The 12,432-nt window shown below is 38.7% G+C and overlaps 1 protein-coding gene across 1 annotated transcript in view; it reads left to right on the top strand.

Moving 5' to 3' along the window:
* EP300 (E1A binding protein p300) overlaps positions 1 to 12,432 on the top strand; it is an 82,174-nt gene that overhangs the window by 15,626 nt on the left and 54,116 nt on the right. Inside the window, exon 2 of the mRNA XM_015077886.3 lies at positions 3,066 to 3,703. Within this exon, the coding sequence (XP_014933372.2) occupies positions 3,066 to 3,703 (638 nt within the window). The remainder of the gene's footprint in view (positions 1 to 3,065; positions 3,704 to 12,432) is intronic.

Here is a 12,432-nt window from a genome sequence, read left to right on the forward strand (position 1 = left end):
TGTTCATGATTTTCTTATACTGGCCATGAATGATTTATAGAGTATTCTATTTTATAGAAGTATTTGTAAACGGTTGAATTGTCTTTTACTTGAAAGTTCAGTAGGAACTTTTAGAACATTTAGAACTCGTGTTTTCTTTATGGGAAGATTAACCAATGATTAAGACAGATTGTGTCTTTAATAGTAATGGGATTATTCAGGCTATGTCTCTTTCTTTTAAACTAATTTAAATGGAAAATTTCAACTTAATAGAATAGTGTAAAGGAACTCCCCTATGCCTTTTCCTTTAAGTTACTGATATTTTTGCACACACATACATACTCCCTCTTTTCTTTTTTTGCTGAAGTGTTTTATACCAAATCCTAGACCAGTCATTTCACCAGAAATACTTCAATATGTATCTCTTAGTTAAAAGGATTTGTTTTAACACAGTAACTATGCTGTTATCACACCCAACAAAATTGATGATTTATTATTACCGACAACTCAGCCATATTTTATTTTCCTGATTTTCTTCTTAAGATGTGTAGGTTTTTTGTTTGTTTTTTTGCTTGTTTGTTTTTACATTTGGTTCGCAGGATCCAAATAAGTTATATCTAGTTGCTGGATCTGGTGTTTTTCCTTTTGTGTCATTGATTGGTTGCAGAAACTGGGACATTTATCCTATATAATTTCTTTTCAATTAAGGTTTGGTGAATATTTTCTCAGGAACATATCTATTTTTGGCCCTTGCAGTTTTTTATTACTTTTCTTCAAAGAACCAACTTCTGGGGCATCTGGGTGGCTCAGTCAGTTAAGTGGCCGACCTCAGCTCAGGGATTGTGAGTTCAAGTACCACATCGGGCTCTCTGCTGTCAACACAGACCCGACTTTGGATCCTCTGTCTCCCCTCTCTCTCTGCCGCTCTCCCTCTCAAAATTTAACATTTCAAAAAGAAAAAAAAAAAGTGCCTGGGTGGCTCAGTTGGTTGATCAACCGTCCGACTTCAGTTCGAGTCATGATCTCGCAGCTGGCTCTGTGCCGATAGCTTGGAGCCTGGAGCCTGCTTCTGATTCTGTATCTCCCTCTCTGTCTGCCCACCCCTGTCCCCTGCTCGAGCTCTTTCTCTCAAAAACAAACATTAAAACAAACAAACAACCTCTGGTTTTGTTGTTACCCTCTCAGCTGTCTGTCTTTCTCTTCCATTGATAATTGCTTTTATCTTTGATCATCTTGCTATTAATTTTTTTCTAACATAACTTGGCTACTTACTACTTTTTAGCTTTATTTTAAGTTTTGAAATGTATTTTATTATTAATGTTTCTTTTGTGATTTCCTCTTTACCTTCCCACTACGTGTATGTATATACTTTAAAAATTTCTAAATGAGCACAGATCATTTTTATTTTTTCCTAAACACTATAACTAAACTGATGATGGGATATTTCCTTGTATACTCCAGGGGAAAAGTAGAATGCAAAATTGTTCGTAAAATATGTATGATCTTAGTTTTGTGAATTATGTAAATGGAAACAATGAAGGAAATATACCCATATATTAAGCAGTTGTCTTTCAGTAGTGATACATTAGGGAAGTTTTATTTGAAACCTTATTTGTATTCCAAAACACCTAAGACACATTTTGTTTTTATGATGGTGGAGCACAAAATGATTTTTCAAAAGGAAAGAATAATACTATAGAAGTCTGGACTCTGAATCATGCCCTGAGATCCTGGGGTGTGATTCAGGGCAATTAAAATAAGACCAGATGCTTAAGTGTGTTGGGACATTAGGCAGAGAGTTGGTGTATAGGTGGTGAGACTGTCCTTCCCAGAGAGTTACAGTCTGGATGCAGCAGTGGGGTAAGGGGTCCTGATAGGAAGAGATAGCAGCGGGGGAGGAGAGAGAGACACACACACACAGATAATTTCAGTGCCATGATAGGATGCTGTAAGAACAAGAAGGGCACATAGAGGAAGAGTTGTGCTTAGAAACCACGATTAATTGAACCAAGTAGGTCATTATCAAGTGGTATCTTCTCTTCAAGGGATGGACTATTTTTTGATAGTATAATCAGTTGTAGATTCAAGTATATCTAATTATTAGATACCCAATAATGCCTTGTTAATGTGAAAACTACTTAGAGAATCAAGAGGAAAGAAAATTCAAAACACCTCCTATGTATATTGAGTTAATACTGTTAGTCCACAAATCAACCAGGGACAATTTTTACTTTTCAGGGGACATTTGGTAATCTCTGGAGACATTTTTGGTTGTCACAAAGTGTAAGGGGTACTCCTGGCATTGAGAGAGACCACAGATCTGCTGAGTATCTTACAATGCACAGGACAATTCCCCTTTTCCTCCACAACAAAGAGTATCCAACCCAAAATGTTTAATAGTTCCAAGATTGAGAAACCCTGGGTTAATCCATAATTTGCATCCTCTTTTTAGTGGGGGTGGTTTGTATGTTGAAAGAGCTAGAGGCATGGTTTTTGTATCTTACTCTAGCTAGATTTTGATTAAGGAAAACTAATCTGTAGGCTGACGTCAGGTGAAAGTGAATTCATTCAGATCAAGGAATTGGTTTGTGGCAGGCACTGTGATAGGCACTGGGTAAAGAGTGGCAGACAGCCCATGTCTTCATGGAACTCACTTTGAACGTTATGCAAATGGTGAATCTTTTGTATTCATTGTCTTTGTTATTATAACATTAAACTTCTTTTTCATTTTGTACTTAGTTTGGTTATTTTAACCTTTTCTAAGGAATTCTAGAATATTAAACAATTATATACTTTGTTTTCATGACTATCAGTACAAACCCAGCAACTCACATAATGGGTGGTGTTCTAAGATTTTTTTCCTTGGCCTTTAGGTACAGTTCGTAAGTGTTTAAACCGAATATTCTCTAATTTTTAAATACATACGTAACAATTTTTTTTAGGGTAATGTGAAAAACCTCAATACAAATGGATAGTATCCCATGGAGTGAGGTTTGGAAATACTTAATGCTTACCAAGAGCAAAAACATAGAGCAATTTGTAATTTTGGTCAAACTTTAACCTTTATCTTTTTTCTTCACTTTTAGATTTTGGCTCTCTCTTTGACTTGGAGCATGACTTACCAGATGAATTAATCAACTCTACAGAATTGGGACTAACCAATGGTGGTGATATTAGTCAGCTTCAGACAAGTCTTGGCATAGTTCAAGATGCAGCCTCTAAACATAAACAACTGTCAGAATTGCTACGGTCTGGCAGTTCCCCTAACCTCAATATGGGGGTTGGTGGCCCAGGCCAAGGCATGGCCAGCCAGGCCCAACAGAACAGTCCTGGATTAGGTTTGATAAATAGCATGGTCAAAAGCCCAATGGCACAGGCAGGCTTGACTTCTCCCAACATGGGAATGGGCACTAGTGGACCAAATCAGGGTCCTACGCCATCTGCAGCAGGTATGATGAACAGTCCAGTAAATCAACCTACCATGGGAATGAACACAGGGATGAATGCTGGCATGAATCCTGGAATGCTGAATGCAGGCAACGGACAGGGGATGATGCCCAATCAAGTCATGAACGGTTCAATTGGAGCAGGCCGAGGGCGACCTAATATGCAGTACCCAAACCCAGGCATGGGAAATGCTGGCAATTTAATGACTGAGCCACTACAGCAAGGCTCTCCTCAGATGGGAGGACAAACAGGATTGAGGGGCCCCCAGCCTCTTAAGGTAAGTACATTTTTGGTTTGTATGCACTATCTATGTTTTTGATTATCCCAATGATGGAGGGAGGGCTTGAGGTCAGTTATTCACTTTATCTTTATTCATGTTTAGTCTTCTTACGTGGTGTACCATTTCCCATGGATGCCAAGGATCTACTATGTTGTGATGAATTTTTTTTTTAATTTTTTAATGTTTATTTATTTTTGAGACAGCATGAACAGGGGAGGGGCAGAGAGAGAGGGAGACACAGAATCTGAAACAGGCTCCAGGCTCTGAGCTGTCAGCACAGAGCCTGACACGGGGCTCGAACCCACAAACTGTGAGATCATGACCTGAGCCGAAGTCGGACGTTTAACCGACTGAGCCACCCAGGTGCCCCATGTTGTCATGAATTTTATGAAGTTCTTACATTAATTTTAAGTAAAACAATTATTTATGGCTCAAGGGTATTGTATAATAATACTTCAGTTCTAAATGATTGTTAGCTAATTCCTGTTTTCTCAATATTAGAATAAATATTAGAATATTTTCACAAATACCAGAATATTTTCATATCCTTTCTTTTTAATTTTTTTTAAGTTTTATTTTATTTTGAGAGAGAGAGAGCATGAGCAGAGTAGGGGCACAAAGAGAGAGGGAAAGAATCCCAAGCAGGCCCCCATGCTAGGGCTTGAACCTACAAACAGATCATGACCTGAGATGAAACTGAGTCAGACGCTTAACCGACCGAGCCACCCTGGCACCCTGTGTTTTCATCTCATTTCTAAGCCTGCTTTAGCCTGCATAGCCTCCTTATATACTTTGGGGCCGCTTTGGTGGCTCAGTTGATTAAGCAGTTGACTCTTGATTTTGGCTCAGGTCATAATCTCTGGGTCGTGAGATCAAGCCCCTTGTAGGGTTCTGCTCTGAGTGTGGAGCCTGCTTAAGATTCTTTGTCCCTTCCCCGCGTGCACATGCTCTCAAAAAACCAACTAACCAAGCAAATAAATAAAAATACAGTTTTGAGCCAGCTGGCTTTATATTGTCTTCAGATAGACATCACTTATTTCCACTGCTTCGAATGTCCTTGGTTTTCAAGAGATACCCTAAAAGATTTATTAAATGTTATTTTTCCTTGTTAGTTGATGGATGTTAAGGTGCATTAGTTTACTGTGAAGCCTCAACTGACATTCCAGGTGTCCAGTTAGCCTGATTTTGGTCATTGTTTGAAAGGGTTTTCTTTAAAAAGCCTACTTTTTTTTTTTTTTTTAGCTTTATTAAGTAGAGCAGGCTAAATACATTTTGTAAAACTTTTTAAATGTGTTCTTTATATATAGAATTTATATAAGCATATATTTGTTGCTTATTCCTTCATATTTTTCCTGCATTTTTATTTATTTTTTCTTGAAGTGGTATCACACTACAGTTGCCAGCACCTGGTATGTGGCTGGTAAATAGTTGTTGAATGAAAGAGATGGTTTTGCTTGGAAGGGGATATTGGGGATAGGCAAGATTTTCACAAGGAGTTGGGAGCAAGCTTTCACTGTAAAAGAAATAACTGAGCAAGCATTGGGACTTCTGTGTTCCTGAAAATTGTGATGAGATGACAGAGAGTTCAGGGATGAATTGGGAATGGGGAGACTGAGGTCATGTTAGATATGTGAAAGCCCCCCCCCCCACCTTTTTTTTTTGCTATACAGTACAGAATACTGACCTCTTAGGGAAATTCCTACCTCCTCTGTAGATTATCCCTTTTTGATGCTTTCATGTTGCTGTGTCGATATGGTTTACTTAAGAGTATTTGGAGTGAAAACCAGAAGCAAGAAGGTAAAATGTTTATTAGATACCTCTTCTAGGTTCTAGAACATAGTTGTGAGGAGTCCTTACCCTCCATTATTGTTATACTTCAGTGGGGAGAGGTGGTGTGACAGACTAAACCTTCACTGATTAATCAAATATTTACTGCATCCCAGCTTTGGTGCTCCAGATAGAGCAGTGATTAAACTTACTTCATAGATCTTACTTTTTTATTAGTGTGTACATAAGTTGTAAGTTTATAGTATTCTAAGTATTGCTATGAAGAAAAATTTAAAAAGGGAGGTCTCGGGCTCCTGGCTGCCTCAGTCCATAGAACGTGCAACTCTTTTTTTTTTTTTTTTTTTTAATTTTATTTATTTTTGAGAGAGAGAGAGAGAGACCGAGCCCGAGTTGGGGAGGGGTGGAGAGAGAGGGAGACACAGAATGTGAAGTAGGCTCCAGGCTCTCAGCTGTCAGCACAGAGCCTGAAGCGGGCGGGGCTTGAACTCAAGAACTGTGAGATCATGACCTGAGCCGAAGTTGGACACTTAACTGAGCCACCTAGGCTCCCAGAACGTGCATCTTGATCTCGGGGTTGTAAGTTCGAGCCCCACTTTGGGTGTATAGATGAGTTAAAAATAAAATCTTTAGAAGCAAAGAAAAAAATGGAAAGACTCATTGGGATTGGGGCACTATTCTATTTATAATCTAAATCACAATTTCTTACATCAGCATTGTTTCAGGGACTGGATATATAGCAGTGTACAAAAGAGACAAAAATTCCTGTCCTTGTGGAGCTTCTGTTTTCCTGGGGTGGAGGAATTGAAATATAAAAATTCTATTATTAAAATATCTTGTTATTTAAATGAGCCCCATCTAGTTACCTGGGTGGCTCAGTGGCTTAGGCATCCAACTTTTGATCTCAGCTCAGGTCTTGATCTTAGGGTTGTGAGTTCAAGCCCCATGCTGGACTCCGTGCTGAGCATAAAGCCTACTTAAAACAGTGATAATAATAGGGGCACCTGGGTGGCTCAGTCACTTGAGCATCCAACTCTTGATTTCAGCTCAGGCCTTGATCCCAGGATTGCGGGATCAAGCCCACGTGGGGCTCTGCTGTATGTGGAGCCTGCTTAAGATTCTCTCTCTTTCTTCCTCTGCTGCTCTCCTCCACTCGTTCTCTCGCGCACTCTCTCCCTCTTAGAAAGTATTTAAAAACCAATAATAATTAAATAAATGAATCGCACTTACATTTTGTAAGTTGATATTTGTCAAGCACTTAGTGCAGTGCATAAGAACCCTAAATGTTTATTTAGCAAATGAGTTTTTGGGAATTGTGGAGGTTTAGGATGAGATACCCAGTTAATGTATAGATTAGTATACAAGTATAATATAAAATGTACTTTTATAAAATGAGTTTTCTCTTTATGGCAGGAAAAAAGCCCTTTCTATATTTTCCTATTGAAGATTAAAATAAATGCAAGTCAAGGCATTAAAATTGTTGGCTACCAATTCCCCTTCCATGGGACCAGGTCCTAAAATTACCTCAAAGGGTCAATTATATTCATTACATTTCTTCCAAAATTCCTAAGAGTTCCAGTGATATTTAAGAATCAGGAATTAAGGAGGCTTTCAGTGAGACTTGAAGATTTGAACCCTGTTGGCAAATGGCAGTGGTTTTTTTATACAGTTCTTTTTATGGATGAATCTGTGGTTCAGAGTGTGCAGGCAGGTTGTGACATTACTACTTACAACATTCTTCCAAAAATTTGGCAAACTGGTTTATGGAAGGAAACTTGGATCATACACCCTTTTAACGTAGCCTTTGATTTTGCAGTTAGCATAAAATAAAGACAAATGTTGTCAGGAGGGTTCAGTGAGGGGCAGAATAGTGCACACTTTTTTTTGAACCATACTACCTGGATTAGAATCTGGGCTGTTAACATAAGCATCCTCCTCTTCTGCTGCATATTGGCAAGGCTTGGTTAAGTCATTTCACTCTGTAATAATTTCACAAAACTATATCTGCCTCCTCAAAAATGCTGGTGACAAAAGAAGTAAACTTTGAGAATCTTTTCCCAATAGCTACCTTCTGTGTATGAAGAAAGATGAAGTTAATAAAAGCATCATAGTTAATGGTGTGGACTATGGAGCTTTACTGCCTGTGTTAAAAATGAACTCAGTCACTCACAGAGTAAGCTATATTACCATGGGCAAGTTGCTTATTGTACTTCAGTTTTCCCACCTATAGAACGGAAATAATAAGAGGGAATGTAACCTACCTCATGGGATTGTCGAGGAACTATAAACGATTAGAAGTAAGCCCTTTGTGAAGGGTATGTAGTAAGGACGTACTTGTAGAGTGGTAATAGTGGTAGCAAGTGCTTAGTATTATTGTAGTTTCCATTTTGTGATGTTCTTTTTTTTTTTTAATTTTTTTTTTTAACGTTTATTTATTTTTGAGACAGAAACAGAGCATGAATGGGGGAGGGGCAGAGAGAGAGAGGGAGACACAGAATCTGAAACAGGCTCCAGGCTCTGAGCAGTCAGCACAGAGCCCGACGCGGGGTTTGAACTCACGGACCGCGAGATCGTGACCTGAGCCGACGTCGGACGCTTAACCGACTGAGCCACCCAGGCGCCCCTAGTGATGTTCTTAAAAACATTTTTGTGGGGGAGGGGGAGAAATCAAATCGAGATCATGGTAATCTTGTAATGGAGAAGCTGTAATCTTCTAGAGACATAGAATCTTGTAATCATGTAATCGAGAAGCTGTAATCTTCTAGAGACGTAGCTCTATAAGATTATAGAGCTATAGATTAAGATTATAGACGGCTATAAGGGGAGATGAAACAACCCCATGAAATGGCTGTTGGCTGGAGGATATGGGAATGCCCACCAGTAGAGACTTCAGGGGATTAATATTCTATAAATTTGACAGAAAATTAACTTTCTTTGGAAATGAGGACTTTTTATTCAGGAAGTGTTCATTAACATTCTGGAGGGGTTTTTTTGTTTTGTTTTGTTTTTTTCCCTTAGAAAATAAAAAAAAAAACCTGTTCTGTGAAAGCACTTGTTACAGTTAAAGAGACAAGATCCAGAATATTATCAAATAGCAACATCAGACAGTATAATTGTACCTAAATTAATGTTAGGCTCCAAAAGCTAAGGAGCTACTACTGAATGTTAATAGGTATTTAATATGTGTTAGGGTCATTAATTCCTAATATCAACCCTATGATTTTATTCCCATTATACAGGTTAGGAGACAAATCAGGGAGTGGGTATTACAGAGAACTCTTGTCTTTCTGAAATAAAAGTGCGTGTTATTTATCACTGTAGTATAATGTCATTCTGTTATTAACAATTCCTGTATTGATAAAACATCCACAGCTAAAAACAGATACGATGCTTTTATGTTTCTTACAGCAGCAGTCACCCCCTCGCTTGTAACCTTACATAGGGGTGATCATTGCTAGACTAAGACATGTGAGAGCGGGAACCATACCTGTTTTCTCTAATTCTGCCTTAGTGATACAGACACAGCCTTGGAGCATCTTTATATGTACTACTTTTAGTTCTTATTCTGTAGTCTTAGATCTGGGAGATGACAAATCCTACCCTCCTTTACTGTGACTCTGGTTACCTCACATGCTATGAAGACTTATGTGTTACTTGCTATCTGGATAGATTCATAGCCAAAATGTATATGCTTTGTGACTAATGAAATTCGTATTTTAAAACAACAACAACTCTGAACTTCATTTAAATGAATATTAGCCTTGGGGCGCCTAGGTGGCTCAGTCTGTTGAGCGTCCAACTTCAGCTCAGGCCATGATCTTGAAGTCCCATGAGTTTAAGCCCGCATCAGGCTCTGCTGACAGCTCAGAGCCTGGAGCCTGCTTCAGATTCTGTCTCCCTACCTCTCTGCCCCTCCCCTGCTCACGCTCTGTCTCTCTGTGTCTCAAAAATAAATAAAAACATTTAAAAAAATTTTTTTAAATGAGTATTAGCTTTGGGAATAACTCCCCTTTTCTTTCTTTTCTCTTCAAAAAAAATTTGGGGTGGGGGTGGTGTGCCTGGCTGGCTCAGAAGAGCACGCAACTTGATCTTGGGGTCATGAGTTCAAGCCCCACATTGGGTATAGAGATGACTTAAATAAATAAAAAACTTAAATTTTAAAAAAATTTTTGAGGAGGTAGGAGCAGTAATGTCATTTTTGGAGCTCTTCTTTTAAAATTAAGATCAGGCTGTGATGGTTTTTGACATATGATATTAAAGAGTATTTTTTTATTTATTTATTTTTTTAACGTTTATTTATTTTTGAGACAGAGAGAAACAGAGCATGAATGGGGGAGGGGCAGAGAGAGAGGGAGACACAGAATCGGAAGCAGGCTCCAGGCTCTGAGCCATCAGCCCAGAGCCTAACGCGGGGCTCGAACTCACGGTCCGTGAGATCGTGACCTGAGCTGAAGTCGGACGCTCAACCGACTGAGCCACCCAGGCGCCCCAAAGAGTATTTAACCTATGAAGTTTTAAAGTAAGAGCAATGATTGAACTTGGATTGGCAAGGAATGAAGCAGGTAGGAAGGACCAGTTGGGCAGCGCGTATTAAGTGTAAGTCAAGGAGAAAGAATCCACGTTGAGAGAAAGATTGTCTTAAATACTGTAGTCTGATGGGTTTTAGAAACCCAGATTTACAATCTAGATGGATACAGTTTTAGGTATGCAGTATCAGTTAAACTAAGGTATTGGTATAAGAATAATGGGAAGAAATAAAGAAAAATAATGTTTAGGATTTGGTGTAGGTTCTGAGAGATCCCTAGTCCTCCTTGTTTATCATTGTACCCTCAGTGATTAACTTGATGTCTGGCATATAACTTGTATACAGGTACATAACATGGGCATTTATCAACTCCAGTAGATAGTAGGAAATGTCTGAATGTAGTTCAATTTTGTTTTTATTATTTGATGAATTTTGGAGTCACCTGCATGGTATTTATTGGTTTGTGTTACTGTGGTGCCTGCAAGTCTTATTAAAGGAGTTTTTTCCCCCTATATTAAATATTTCCAAATAGCTATATTCTTTATATGAGGTACCACTTTTTATTTTTCCTATTTATTTGCCAGTGATTGCCTCTCTCAGGTATCTTTTTGTACTCCTGTGCTCTGTATGTTTCTGCTTTTAATATACTGAAAATTTAGAAACAATCTGTAGAGTGAGATTTTTTTTTTTTTAAAGAGAGAAAAGCTAATCCCCTGAGGTGCTTTTTGTTCTAGTTGCCCAGAGCTGTTATAGCTAGCTTCCTGGTCTCCTGGTCCTCTGCGTTTTGAGTTTAGTTATCTGTATCCTTGTGATGCAGGTAGGTGGTGAGTAGTTGGACACCTGGATCACATTAGGTATAGAGAAGGGGAACAAGATCAAATAACGAACTACAGTGTAGCAGAAATTAAGTACAGTATATTCCCTTCCTGTTATATTTGGTGGGGGAGTACTGGAGGTTGGGGAGAGTGAAAGGGTAAGGATAGGGAGACTGGTTGTATTTTATCTAACACTGGCAGAACTCTGATGAAGATGGCAAAACCAAAAAAGACTGAGAGCCTTTGTTGGTCAGGGTGTCGAGAAGTGTCAGGAATGAATTGCTGCCAGCTGACCAGTAGTCAGTGCAGTCTCTCTATTTGAGGCTATAGCCCACTTTGGAGTTCCTAGCTAAGGCATCGTGATTGAGAAAGTAAGCAATGTCAGGAACTGGTTGAAACTCAGTTGGTGTGAGCAGGTAAGGCAGTGTCTGTGTGAACAAACATGAAGGACCAGATTCTCCTCTGATCTATTTGAGTAGAGACATACTTATTAAGAGACCTCAAAACAGCCTGCAGATCCCAGTATTTTATTTATTTATGTAAATAATGGACTCCTAAAAGCTTAATTTATTGTCTGTTGGTCTTTTATGGTCTGTCTTGCAGATTCTGTGTTAGAATGGCTTTCGTTTTATGTCTATCATGAATTTCCACGCTAATAGGAAACACAGTTAAGTGAACTGTAACTCTCCCAGATACAGGCTCGTGTATTATTGGAACTATAGTAGTATGAATGTTAGTACTGGAAAAGCATCTGTAGCCCCCACACCTGCAGCCACACATGAAACTACCAAAAGAAACCTGAACTTGGGTTTAAACCTGTTTCTGTATTTGATCGTCCCTACAGTCTTATTGGCCAGATTCACTTAAGAAATTCCAGTTATTGAAGACTCAAGCAGTAAGTTTTTTACTCTGGATGCTTCCCATTCAGGCTGCTCCAAACCTTGCCACTTCTTTCAGGCTCAATTCCTGAGTTACTAAACTCCATCCTAGTCTCTGATCTCATCTGGAAACTGTAAATGTTCTCCAATTTTTCTTCATTTTGCCTCTTCACTATAGGCAAACCTTGGAACTGATAAAGATGTCATATTCGTATACATTTGCCAGAGAATAGGTACTGCATATGGTTGAAAGAACAGTTTTATTTACAGGGGCTTATGTGTTTATTTTACGACTTTTATATTTCTGTTTTCCTGAGTCAAGGGGCTCCTTTTGTTGATCAGATTTAGGACAATGGGGTTACAAAGAGAAATGAACTGAGTTCTTTCCCCTACTGTGCAGAGTCTTGGGGCATAGAAGAGGCAGGCATTTTATTTTGTCATCTGTGTTGTATTATAAATAAAGGCACAAACATTTATGTCAGGGTAGAAAAAGAGTTCTTTAGCTCTCTAGGACTATAGACAGATGTTTCATAGAGATGGTAGCTTTTGAAATGTATCTTTAAGGCAACAAAAAGAAAAATTGGACTGCCTCTTTGTGAACTTAGTATTTTATTTCTTTTACAGGTTATCATTCAGGAGTCAAACAGGAAGGGAGGGTGTGCCACTGTCTAGTTATAGGGAAAAGGAAAATCTTTAAGGCAGATGCTAGAGATTCAAGAAGCA

This window comes from Acinonyx jubatus, chromosome B4 (assembly GCF_027475565.1).
Source record: "Acinonyx jubatus isolate Ajub_Pintada_27869175 chromosome B4, VMU_Ajub_asm_v1.0, whole genome shotgun sequence".
In the NCBI taxonomy this organism is placed as follows: Eukaryota; Metazoa; Chordata; class Mammalia; order Carnivora; family Felidae; genus Acinonyx; species Acinonyx jubatus.